The 13745-nt window shown below is 41.9% G+C and overlaps 1 protein-coding gene across 1 annotated transcript in view; it reads left to right on the top strand.

Annotated features, from left to right (window-relative positions):
- The first annotated feature begins 217 nt into the window (after nucleotides 1-217).
- Nucleotides 218-13745, top strand: part of LOC136872639 (mitochondrial carrier homolog 2) — a 141651-nt gene continuing 128123 nt past the window's right edge. The window contains exons 1-2 of the mRNA XM_067146447.2: nucleotides 218-751; nucleotides 890-974. Coding sequence (XP_067002548.1) covers nucleotides 650-751; nucleotides 890-974 — 187 coding nt within the window. The 5' untranslated portion in view covers nucleotides 218-649. The remainder of the gene's footprint in view (nucleotides 752-889; nucleotides 975-13745) is intronic.

Below are 13745 nucleotides of genomic sequence, written 5' to 3'. Positions count from 1 at the left end.
ATGTTGGTTCCTCTCCTAGACATTAATTATCCCGCACACCAGTGACTGGACGTAGCGTCTTACGACGATGTCCAAAAACTAACCAAGAAGAAGAAGAAGATCGAAGGTTAGGACAAACGTGTAGGCACGGTATGTCGCAATTCATTTGGTTTAGGTGGCTTTTACCAACTTGATAAACATATATTTCAGTAGGGAGAATTCACCGTATGAGCGTATCTGTCAGTATGAAAATGACATCATGGATTGTGTAAATTGTTAAATAAATGTATTTATATCAAAATATATTAAAATTAATTACGTTTTGTATAATTGTGCAGAATTGCGAAACAGAGTATTACTCAAGTTGTTGGGAAATTTCTATCAATGATATTATCGAACTGTATTTTGATTTTAAGTCCCTCTGAACAAGATTTAGTATTTAAATTTTATCTATTTATTGTGTTTGTTTTAATATAGTTCTTTGCCCTAATTAATTTTTAGCGTCGTCCTCTTTCACAGGCTAACGAGGGTATGCGACTTATGTTTAAGTAGTATTCCTAAATCTATGGAAGGCGTGTATGTTTAATGGGCGCATGGGGTATGGCCGGTGATTGTTGATGAATGGAAATTTGTAACATTTTTAAATTAGTAAATAATACGCTGAACCGAAATGTCAAATTCTAAGGAGGATAGCACATGGTCGTTAATAGCTTTCAGGGTTCTAGTAAACACTGCTTCTCATCCTATCGAATATGCTAAAGTTTTGATACAGGTATGTCGCATAACCCCACATTTAGTTCGAAGTTTAATTGAATGAGTTTGCTGATATTTAGATTCAGAATATATTGAACAACCTTATACACACTTTATAGGTGAAACCCATTATTATGAAGTTCATGGTTCATTGCAGATTGGTCATGAACCCATACCTCCATATCCTACCAAAACCTTGTTTGGGAAACCGGCTCTTGCCCTGCCAAATGTGTTTCAATACGGTGAGTAAAAATGTTTATTTAGTACACTAAGTCTTCACTTAAAAAAATAATAATCATTGAGGACTAGACGAGTGCCATTTGGAATTTTCTTCATGTCTTTAACTGAGATTTTAAGCTTCTTATTGAGGAGCACTTCTGCCGTTTGACAGTTTAAAAATTAGCCCATGCTTAGCAATTAGTGGATGAATATATTTTAAAGCTTTCGCTAATATGTTTGTTAATTTTAATATATCTTGTTTCCATGGACGAGATACACTTTCATTGGACTACAGCCCTGATTTACAACCCAACTTTATTTGAATCAAAGAGAGAAAGAGAGGTTAATCTACTGATAACAGTGATGTGACAGTGAAGCCTTGATTTTTTTCTGATGTTACATAGTGACCGTCATAATTTTTCGGACAGGCAGAGTTCCTTTGAAATTTATAAAAGGAGATTAATAACAAACATATATAGTTTAATTTTGCTTACTTCAGAATGAATAGTTACACATACACATACATTTCATTTTACAACAAATTTTGAAATGTATGAATGTAATTACAATAATGCAAAATTGCCTGTTCATAAATATTCTGACAAAAATGTGCAAGTACATAAAAAATATGACGGATGAAGTCCACGTAAGAATATTATATACTTCGTGATTCTTCCCTTCCTGCGAAGCACTTCAGTCAGGCGTCTCTGCATGCTCTCTACGAGTTTTCTTTTGGTGGAATAGAATGAGACAATTTTTCCCACTCCTCTTGCAGTCGTCTCTTCACATCAGCTTTGGAATTTATGGGAAGTTTCTGGACGTTGTTTTCCAGTATGTCCCATAAATTCTCAATGGGGTTAATGTCAGGATGTGGGGGAGGATTCACGACTTTAGGACAGTTGTACAACAACCGTAGCCATACACTATAGACCGTATGTTTGAGTTCGTTGTCCTGATAAAATTTAAAACAGTCCCCAGCTCCCATATTTTCTGCTCTGTTCTTCAGATTGTTTTTTTTTTTATCTGAAGATGCTGACAGTGGTCCATGTTTCGGTCTATAAAAATCAGCTCACCTACTCCTTGAGCCGACATACATACCCTCACCATAAAATGTCCCCCTTCATGTTTTACCGTTGCCTTCATACTTCTTTCAAACTCTCTATTGGGCTGTCTGCAAACTATGATGCGCCCATCTGAGCCAGAAACGTTTAATTTTCATTCATCGCAGAAAATTACAGTCTTCCACCAGTTCACATCTTTGCTAAGATGTTCCTTAGCAAATTGTTGTTGCTTGATCCAATTTATTTTGTTGATATAGGGCTTCCTTCTTGCAGTTTGCCCGTGATAATCACCTCTATATAACACCCTCTGGATTGATCTTGCACTGATCTTCTTTCCAAACTCGCTCTCAGATGCAGCAGCAATAGTGGTTGTAGTAAGACGTGGATTTCTTTTCTCTTTTCTTATACTGACCTCTCTTCTCTCCTAGTAAGGACCCTCGGGCGACCTGTCTGTGGCAGATTTGCAATTCTGTCTTGAAATTTGTATCTGCAAATAATATCGTTAACAGTACTTTTCTTCATGTTCAGCAGACTTGTGATTTGTCGACATGTTTTCCTTTTTTCATGATGGAATATTACCAATTGCCTTTGTTCAAATGTACTGTTCTTTCCTCTGCGTCCCATGTCACTCATGAATTGTTGTGTCTGTGCATGAGGAAGGCACTGGCTGGGACCTGCCTGCACAGCGCATAACAAGTGCAAAGCATGCCTCAAGTCACTAAACATCTCCTGTCCAAAAAATATTGACCAGCAAATTTTCGTATCTCAAATAAGTAAAAGGCATTATTACTTTGTAAACTCATCTACAAATCACAATTGGATAATTAGGCTACAGTACCTATGAAGTGCATTAAATTCAGAATTTTTTACCTGTTCTTTCTTTAATAACAGGGGTATTACATGTATAGATTATTCTGTCCGAAAAATTCTGACTGTCACTGTAGTTGACCTAAGAAGGCATTCTGTGTTGATACTAAACTACTGTTATGGTGCAGATGAAGTGAGACATATATTCTTGCTTGTTGTCTGTTGTAAAAGTAGCTTCTTATTACAAGCCAGGGAAGGATTTTGGAAAATCAACTCAGCTGTATTTTATTGCTAAATTATCTTTATTTATTGCTCATTCGATAGGCTAACTCTGATATACATATTACAACTTATTTGTGCATAAAGAGCTGAAAGTTGAATTGTAATAAGCTTAAAAGGACTCCAGAAGTTTGCACGTAAAGTGCACAAAATTGTGTACTGGGAGGTGAGCAACAGCTGACAACAATAAGGACTATAACAATATTTATTTAAGTAATGATATATTCAAACATACAGTGGAACCTTGGATTGTGAGCATAATTTGTTCCGGCAACGTGCTTGTAATCCAAAGCGCTCGTATATCAAAGCAAGTTTTCCCATAAGAAACAATTGGAACGCGGATGATTCGTCCACAACACAAAAATATTTATTCACATACCATTTATAAAACAAAATATAACTTAAAACAAATTAAAGTGCACTTCACCTTACCGTTGAATCATTGTTGGTGTGAGAGAGACGAGAGATGACATGAGAAAAGTTACTGTGTAGCACGAATTTCACAAACGGAATCACTGCTATCTGTTGGCTCACTGGAATTGTTTTCTTTTCGTGCAACTTTAATGAGGAACCTGTCCAATGACAATGCCTCTTTTTGAGGATTTCACAAAAATGTGACATTGCTTTGTCATTGAACTGGTTCATCGCTTGCACTGCTACATCCTTATTCGGGTGGTGTTTCTCTACAACATTTTGGACCATTTCCCACATTTTGCACTTCTCCTGAATCTCAGCTGAAGTGAGAGATTCCATTGACTTTTCCTCCTTCTGTTCCCCAGACGAGATCTCCTTCATAACATCCTCCTGTTGTTCGCGATGCAGGTCCATCAGTTTGTTGGTGGTCAGTTCCTGGCTATGTTCTTCCACCAGCTCTTGAATGTCCACGTCATTCACCTCCAGCCCCATAGTCTTCTCTAAGGACACAATTTCATCAACAATCAGCACCTCACTGTCACCAACAATCCCCTCAAAGTCACGTCCAAAACACAGTCAGGCCACAGCTTTCCCCAAGCAGAAGTGGAGTTCTCGTGGTGACTCCATCCCCGGCTTTATCAATGATCTTCAGGCAGTTCATGATGTGGAAATGATTTGTTCCAAACTCACGGAGGGTAAGGTTTTTACCTTCGGTCACTTCGAAGCATTGCTGAAATAGTGCTTTGGTGTATAGCTTCTTGAAGTGCGAAATGACTTGCTAATCCATAGGCTGAAGTAGTATTGGGAGGAAGGAACTTACCCGTAACACACTTGAATTCCTCCAGTTAGTAATTCGTCCTCAAGGCCTCGAAGTCTGGAGGATGAGCAGGAGCATTGTCCATAATCAGCAAGACTTTGAGCGGCAGATTATTTTCTGCAAGGTATTTCTTCACTACAGGACCAAAGACCACGTTCATTCATTCAACAAAGCCACAGGGGAGGGGAAATCGTAGGCACACGTGACGCTCGTATTGCGGAACCTCACTCGCTTATCAAGTTACAATTTATTTAAAATGTTTGCTCGTCTTGCAAAACGCTCGTACACCAAGTTACTCGCATTCTGAGGTTTCACTGTATTTGTATCCAAATAATTTGTTGGTGCATGGCAGCCAAGTTGCATCATCACTAGTTTCTTACACAGGCAACCACAATTTGTATCCCAGCCAATGCATTTGGTTTTTTTAAATGAATGAAAAGCTATGTCGCTGTGTTTCAAATTCCTTATAAAATTGTAATTCCCCTGGCTGTGTTCACCATAACATCAGTTACGTGAAACTACAAGTTAGCTGCTGAACCATTTGTACTGATATTTTCTTTCTTGGCTCAGAATTTAAATGCCATAGAAGACCTCAGAAAAAAACAGAGTTTGAACTAGTATCATCTTTATTATTTAATTTTTTTAAGTAATCACTACTGTGAAACATCCTTTGACGTTGATGTGTTCACTTCAGGATTGTAGTTCTTACAAAACTGTTTTCAACACGACCGACACACCTCACAACTCTGCTCTGACTGCCGGTTGACCAGAATGTCATTTTCTGACGTCATCCACACACGCTTGCCGACACATGCAGTTTCAATTTCACCTTTCGCCCCACTGGCATGAAGTTTTTTGGATACTTGGTAAATACAAATCTTCTGTACTGCAGATGTATGTGAGCTTGCATTCAGGAGATAGTGGATTCCAACCCCACTGTCGCCAGCCTTGAAGATGGTTTTCCGTGGTTTCCCATTTTCACACCAGGTGAATGCTGGAGCTGTAAAGGCCATTGCCGCTTCTTTCCCACTCGTAGCATTTTCCTGTCCCATTATCGCCATCATCATCATCATCATCATCATTGTACAGTTCCAGTTTCCTTGTTACTGTTAATGAGCCTCTTGCACTTCTTCCTGTCCATATACAACTTGTCATGGAGAACATCCATCCTCTGGTAACTAGATCAACCTCTATCTTGTCCATCCATTGGGTTTAAGGTTTTCCTGCAGGTCTTTTCCCTTCTACCTGTCTTTCCAAATATATTCTGGCTATTCTTGCAGGCTCCAACCTCATCACATGCCCGTACCACCATAGTCTGAATGTGCCAATTCAGTCTAATAGGGATGTCTTTATTCTGGCTTCTTCCCTCACCTCCTCATTTCTTAACTTGTCCATCTTGGTCTTCTGGATGGTGGATCTAAGAAATTTCATCTCTGATGCTTGCAGTCTTGATGAATCTCTTTTTGTGAGGGTGCACGCTTCAATCCCATAGGTCAATATTGTTATGAAATAGCTGTTAAACATCATCAACATCAACTTGTATGATTCCAGCAAGATATAGCAAATATCTTGTATTCAGGAGGTCAAATGGACTGTATCGCTATTGACCTGTCTAAGAGTGGATCATGGAAGACTACTGGCCAAAATGAATGCAGTTAGACTAGACAAAAGAGCGACTGAATGCGTTGCTGTATTTCTAGCAAATAGATGTCAGAGAATTAGAGTAGGCGAAGCTTTATCTGAGCCTATAATAATTAAGAGGGGAATTCTTCAAGGCAGTATTATTGGACCTTTGTTTTCTTATACACTGACTGACAGAGCAAATGCAACACCAAGAAGGAGTGGTCAGAACTTTATGCCAATTGCAGGGTAGACTGACGTCACTGAGGTATGCTCATGATGTGAAATGCGCCGCTGTGCTGCGCACGTAGCGAACGATAAATGGGACACGGCGTTGGCGAATGACCCACTTCGTACCGTGATTTCTCAGCCGACAGTCATTGTAGAACGTGTTGCCGTGTGCCACAGGACACGTGTATAGCTAAGAATGCCAGGCCGCCGTCAACGGAGGCATTTCCAGCAGACAGACGACTTTACGAGGGGTATGGTGATCGGGCTGAGAAGGGCAGGTTGGTCACTTCGTCAAATCGCAGCCGATACCCATAGGGATGTGTCCACGGTGCAGCGCCTGTGGCGAAGATGGTTGGTGCAGGGACATGTGGCACGTGCGAGGGGTCCAGGCGCAGCCCGAATGACGTCAGCACGCGAGGATCGGCGCATCCGCCGCCAAGCGGTGGCAGCCCCGCACGCCACGTCAACCGCCATTCTTCAGCATGTGCAAGACACCCTGGCTGTTCCAATATTGACCAGAACAATTTCCCGTCGATTGGTTGAAGGAGGCCTGCACTCCCGGCGTCCGCTCAGAAGACTACCATTGACTCCACAGCATAGACGTACATGCCTGGCATGGTGCCGGGCTAGAGCGACTTGGATGAGGGAATGGCGGAACGTCGTGTTCTCCGATGAGTCACGCTTCTGTTCTGTCAGTGATAGTCACCGCAGACGAGTGTGGCGTCGGCGTGGAGAAAGGTCAAATCCGGCAGTAACTGTGGAGCGCCCTACCGCTAGACAACGCGGCATCATGGTTTGGGGCGCAATTGCGTATGATTCCACGTCACCTCTAGTGCGTATTCAAGGCACGTTAAATGCCCACCGCTATGTGCAGCATGTGCTGCGGCCGGTGGCACTCCCGTACCTTCAGGAGCTGCCCAGTGCTCTGTTTCAGCAAGATAATGCCCGCCCACACACTGCTCGCATCTCCCAACAGGCTCTACGAGGTGTACAGATGCTTCCGTGGCCAGCGTACTCTCCGGATCTCTCACCAATCGAACACGTGTGGGATCTCATTGGACGCCGTTTGCAAACTCTGCCCCAGCCTCGTACGGACGACCAACTGTGGCAAATGGTTGACAGAGAATGAAGAACCATCCCTCAGGACACCATCCGCACTCTTATTGACTCTGTACCTCGACGTGTTTCTGCGTGCATCGCCGCTCGCGGTGGTCCTACATCCTACTGAGTCGATGCCGTGCGCATTGTTTAACCTGCATATCGGTTTGAAATAAACATCAATTATTCTTCCGTGCCGACTCTGTTTTTTCCCCAACTTTCATCCGTTTCGAACCACTCCTCCTTGGTGTTGCATTTGCTCTGTCAGTCAGTGTATGTATAAATGATATGAGAGTAAGAAATGGAATCAGAGATAAGGCTTTTTGCAGATGATGTTATTCTGTATAGAGTAATATGTATGTTACAAGATTGTGAGCAACTGCAGAATGACCTTGAATGAACCCGTAAAACTAGCATAGATCCGAAGAAAACGTACCTTATGATAGGAGGTGCACACGCAGACCAAGAGCAGGTATTGTATAGACTGCACTGCTCATTGCACGTCGAGCCTCACTATAGCTCAATTGGCAGGGGCGCCGTGGGAGTTGTGATAGTAGATGGGACTCGAAGGTTCGAATCCCATGCAAGTTTTTTTTATTTTTCCGCCAGTTGCTTGGGATGCGGTAAGGTTGTACACTTGATGGCTTCCACAAGCTGATTTGTTTATTTGGCTCTGTAATGGGCCTTATGTATCGTGGCAAAGGGTAGGCCTATTGAGCTGGGTTGGACAAGGATGAGGAGGTGATGGTCTGAGGCTAGGACACAGGCAACCAATTAGCTACATCATACATGTTTCAAGCTTCGTAGACCACAGGTAGGGCAAAGTGTGCCCCATTGGAACGATAAAACATGCGATGGCAGATAGGTATGTAGCTGTGCAAACTCCCCTCCTTCGAGGCAAGTCACAACAAAACACAACACAAAGCTTATTCACTGCCTTGTGATGTATTCCAGTAACGAGTATGTGGATATGTTACTGATCTATGAAGAAACTAGACACCATACCAGGCACAACGCCTGTATCAAGAACGCTATCTGGATAGACGACAACCGACAGGCATCACATTTTAGAGTGTGAAAAGACGTCTGTGGGCTACTGCATCCCCGAGAAGGACACGGCCTATTCGAGATCATGGCGTGACACATGCTCACAATAAAGAAGTTGTGTTGGACGCTATCCAGTATAACCCTCGCACTAGCACACAAGCCATTGCACAGGAGACGAACATCATCCGCGCATCTGTTATGCAGATATTGCATACCCAGTAGTTTCACCTGTACCATCTGTACTTACACCAAGAGCTTCATGGTCATAATTTCAAAGCATGGATGGTATTCTGTCAGTGGACCCTACAGCATATGGACACTGATCTTGCCTTTTTAGCGACCATCTTATTTAGGACAAAGCGCAGTTTCACAACGATGGAACCATTAATTGACATAATATGCATTACTGGAGTGTGGATAATCCCCATTTTGTATAACAGGCAGCTTTTCAGGTACAGTGGGGTATTAATGTATTGTGTGGCATCATGTGTGATCACCTCATTGGTCCCCATTTCTTATTAATGTATTGTGTGGCATCATGTCCCCATTTCTTTGAGGGACCTGTGATGGGAGAACGCTATCTGCAGTTCCATCAAGATGACCTACCACCATTCTTGGAACACGTGCCACTCCTTTACTCCTCCAGGATGTGGTTTGAATATCATGGAGCTCCACCACAAACGGCAGTTGTCTTCTGGAACCACCTCGATGCAATGTATCCTGATAAATGGATAGAAAGGGGAGGACCTATCCCCTAGGCCATCAGATCACTCAATCTTGCTCCCCATGATTTTTTCTGTGGGACTGTGTAAAACAACTGATGTATGCACAGGAGCTGAGCAATCCTGGTCACCTTAGACAGCTTATTACTGAGGCATACCGATGCATTACTTCGGAGATGTTGCAGCGTGCCAAGCGGTTCTTACAATAAAAGACGTAGGTAACTGAAATCCTGTCACACGTTTCCTAGCTTCTTCCAACCCAGCTCCATACCATTGTCCTTTTCATGGCCAAATAAAAAAAACTCGTGTCCTCATCCTGAGGTGGTGCAGCTCTTTTCAGACACACCCCCATTGGAGGTGAGCTGCATGTACCATTTCAACCACATACCAGCCCTCCTGCCATTCTTAAATTCCTGGCAGTTCCGGGAATCGAACCCGGACCTCCGAGGACGGCAGCTAATAACACTAACCGTTACGCTACGGAGGCGGACATGGCCAAATAAACAAATCAGTTGTGGAAGCTACCAAGTTTGCAACCTTACCACATCCCAGTCAACTGGATGTAAATTTTTTTTTAAAAGTGTGGGATTCTTACCTTTGGGCACCGTCCACTATCACAACTCCCACCCTGGACCTGCCAAGTGAGCTATTGCAAGGCTTGACAGCAACGTGCAGTTTCTAGCCTATACAATACCTGTTCCTGGTCTGTGTGTGCACCTCCTGTTGTAAGGTACATATTCTTCTCATCTTTGGTCATTTTACATGTTCGTTTGAGGTACCCTTAATGAATTAATAGTGGTGCTTACGATTCGTGCTGTGTTTTAGCCCGTAACCACACATCTCGTTATATTACCACAGTTTAGGGAGAGGGACCGATGTATTTCAGAATTGTAGTAAACCTGGTGGGATGCATAAAACTAAATCGCAAGGGGCTGGTGAACCATACGTTACACATCTCATATGGGTTTCAGTTGACATCTACATTTTCTTTACTGCACAGAGGAAGTAAGGTAGTGAAAGCAGTTTTATTTCAGGTGGTAGAAGGTTCCAAAGCCAAGCATATCGTGCGTAAAACCCATTTAAATATGAAGTGGTTCTGGCAAGGAAAGGTGGGGGAGGCGGGTGGGACGATGGTGGAAGGAAGTACCAATGAATTGTAAAAAGGTGATGTGTGAGATGTACTACTGCCCCATACTGACAAATGCCGGAAAGACTTGGACACTGACAAAAAGCCTGGAGAATAAAATCCAGGCCAGTGAAATGAGGATGTCAGGAAAGAAATTGATGTGGAAAAGCTTTACAACAGAATGGAGAGGGATGGTTTGGACATGTTAAGAGGATGGAAGAGGTAAGGCTGCCGAAGTGGATGGTGGAGACCAAGATAGGAGAGGGAGATCTAGACTAAGTTCGTTGAAACCGATCAAGAATGGTATAATTTGAAAAATCTAGATTGGAAGACAGTTAAGGAGCAACAATGGTGGTTGGATACAGGAAGATGGAAAGGTGTCACTAACATCCCAACCCAGCGAGAGCTGGACAAGGGAAATGAATGAATGAATGAATGATGATGGTTTTTGAAGGCTTGCCTCGACTGCAAGACACTTGACTGTTCCTCTCAAATCATCACGATTCCCTTTGCCATGAGTTGTGGCATAGAAATGCCACTTACATCCACCCCGAAATCCTGCGTATGGTGACAAATGTTTGAGAAGTTTTTCATGTTTATATACTATTGTGCAGCTGACCTATCAGAAGGGTAGAAAACCTTTTGTAATGTAGACATTACTTAAGAAATGAAATCAGTTTTCCTGCTTCTGTGTTGTGTATCAAGCACTCGGAAATACCAGGTGTCCAAAAAAGTTTGTGCCATATTTTTCAGTGAAAAGGAACTACTTGGTAATTTCTTGCAAATGCATTTTATACAGTAAAATAACCTCCTTCAGCTTCAGTTAAATGTTCCCAACAATATACAAACTTATAAATCCTGTGTTTGTAAATTTCTTGTCCCTAGAAGCAAAACATTGTCCTGTGGCCTGTGTGACATCATCCTTGTTTCGGAACTGTTGCTCACACAAATGGTTATTCATGGGCAAACCCAAGTGATAGTTGTCAGATGGAGCGATGTCCAGGAAGTGAAGAGGATGAGGTAAAACTTCTCAACCTAGTGCGTTGATTACCTCCTTAGTAACTATCACCATATGAGGTCTAGCGTTGTCTTGAAGAAGGATCACTCCTTTCCTTTTGACTAATGCTGGCTGCTTCTGACGCAGTGCAGCTGCAACTGGGATGAGTACACTTCGGTTGTGATAGTTTTACCATGCATTAGGAATTCGAAGTACACCAGATACTGAGCAATACCTTCTGTTGATGAATGTTTTATTTGGGGGTAAATATAACAGAACCTGGGGATGGCCAATGATGTTTTCCTTTGCGGTTACTCTATAATACCCATTTCTCGTCACACGTTAGTATCTGGTGTAGGAATGGGGCTTTCTTGTGGCGTGACAGCAATAAAGAGCAAATGGTGATCCGCTGGAGTTTGGTTTCCTCAGTCTGAACGTGAGTAACCCACTTACTGAACTTCCACCTCTTCCCAAGATTGTGCAGATGTAATCGAATGGTTTCTTCTCTCATTCTAAATCCTTGTGCAAGTTCTTTGCATGTTTGATGTGGATCACGCCCAATGTTCTTTTTCAGCAAGGCTTTGTCGATAGTGGATTGACGTCCAGCTTGAGGCTTGTCCTGGAGGCTCTCATCTCCTGATGCAAATCAACTGAACCACTTTTGCGCTATGCACTTGCTCACTGATGCCTCACCAAGTGCGGAGCATATCTTTCGAGCAGCTCCTGCAGCATTGCTACCCAATTTAAACTAAATGGGAAGCATTTTTCTCCAGCACCACATCTCAAATAAGTTGATCCTTTGGATATCTGCAACTCGCAAGTTGCACATTTAAATGCCGTAGAGGAACTCGGAGAAAATCAGAGTCTGAACTAGTATCATCTTTTTTTTTAAATTTTTTTAAGTAATCACAATTGTGAAACATCCTTTGACACTGATGTGTTCACTTCAGGATTTTAGTTTTTACAAAACTGCTTTCAACACGACCGACACACCTCACAAATCTGCACTGACTGCCGGTTGACCAGAATGTCATTATCTGACGTCATCTACCCAGGCTTGCCGACACATGCAGTTTCAATTTCACCTTTCGCCCCAGTGGCATGAAGTTTTTTGGATACTTGGTAAATACAAATCTTCTGCACTGCAGATGTATGTGAGCTTGCATTCAGGAGATAGTGGGTTCAAAGTCCACTGTCGGCAGCCTTTGAAGATGGATTCCCATTTTCACACCAGGCGAATGATGGAACTGTACCTAAATTAAGGCCATTGCCACTTCCTTACCATTCGTAACACTTTCCTGTCCCATTATCGCTAGTCCGGGGTATGTGTGGAACGCAGAGATGGTGAAAAAAGGTGCGGGCTTGAATGGGTCTAACTACCATATCAAGAATTGAATTAAAATTTTAACAAAGGTTATATTTCTTTAGAATTTCCAAAATTAACAAATAACAACATGACAGATACAATTGGCAATCCTGAAACAAGTCTTGGACAATCCAAGATTATTGAATATTTACAGTTTTGGGGCTTCAAGCCCTTAATCTACAATTCTGAGCAACGAGCTCAATCTTATAAAATTTTCCATTCAAAATGAGAAAAATAATTTAGTCCAGGGCAGAACTTCCCTGATTCAAGAGCACTTGCTCCCTAAATTACAATATCTAGCCTTCCAGAGGCACCTTTACTATTACAAAACTTTGAAAAGAGCTAACAGGCTCTCAGTTTCTTCCAGCCTACTCAAGGCAACATCAAAGTCTTACAATCTCTGGCCTCTCAAGGCACAACTTACAAATTGAAAATAATTTTATACAGGGGTATCTAGTACCCAATCTACAGGGCCTTTGCGGAAAAGAACAGGTTAAATAAATGGCCCGAACACAACCTGAATAGAGGCGAACACTGCGCTCCAGATACTGAAATATAAAATCCTACAGGGCTCTCGGCCGATGAAACTGGGGCTCGTATGGAAATAACTTTAACATATTACAGTAACGAAAGGTTGCAAAACGTAGTCACCTCAAACCAAGATGAAGGGGAGCTCAAGAGGGTAAACTCGCTCTCTATCCCTGATTTACAGTTAAATACTTCATGATTTTTTTAAAAAAAAATTTAAAATTTTATTTATTTATTTTTTTATTTTTATTTTTTTTTACATTAGCCGAAAGATGATTTACATTTTAGAATTTTTTTTTTACATAATTAAAGATTTGGACCTTCCCCTCAGATAAAGTTGCGGAGACCGCAAGATAGATAGAATTTTATGTGGCCATTACCTTATAGATGTTCTGCTGACTTTAACACACACACACACTTATAAAGACGGTGATCAGTTGACAAGGAAACCCGAAAAGGCGCAACTTACATACCCTCAGGGAAGGTTCGAGAGAATTCCGGACTAAACCGGCCACACCCTTTCAATTTTTATTGGTTAACACAAAGTGAACAAGAAATGCGGGATTGGTTGAAAATTAATTACAAAAATTCCTGATTGGCTAGATTCAAAACTGGCGGAAAGCAAAGGAAGTGTTGCCAACCCAAAAATAAATGAATGTAGATTCAGTTATGGAAAACCTA

The sequence above is a fragment of the Anabrus simplex genome, chromosome 4 (genome assembly GCF_040414725.1).
Source record: "Anabrus simplex isolate iqAnaSimp1 chromosome 4, ASM4041472v1, whole genome shotgun sequence".
Lineage (NCBI taxonomy): Eukaryota > Metazoa > Arthropoda > Insecta > Orthoptera > Tettigoniidae > Anabrus > Anabrus simplex.
The sequence above is the reverse complement of the archived record's forward strand: the minus strand, read 5'-3'. Positions and strand labels throughout refer to the sequence as shown.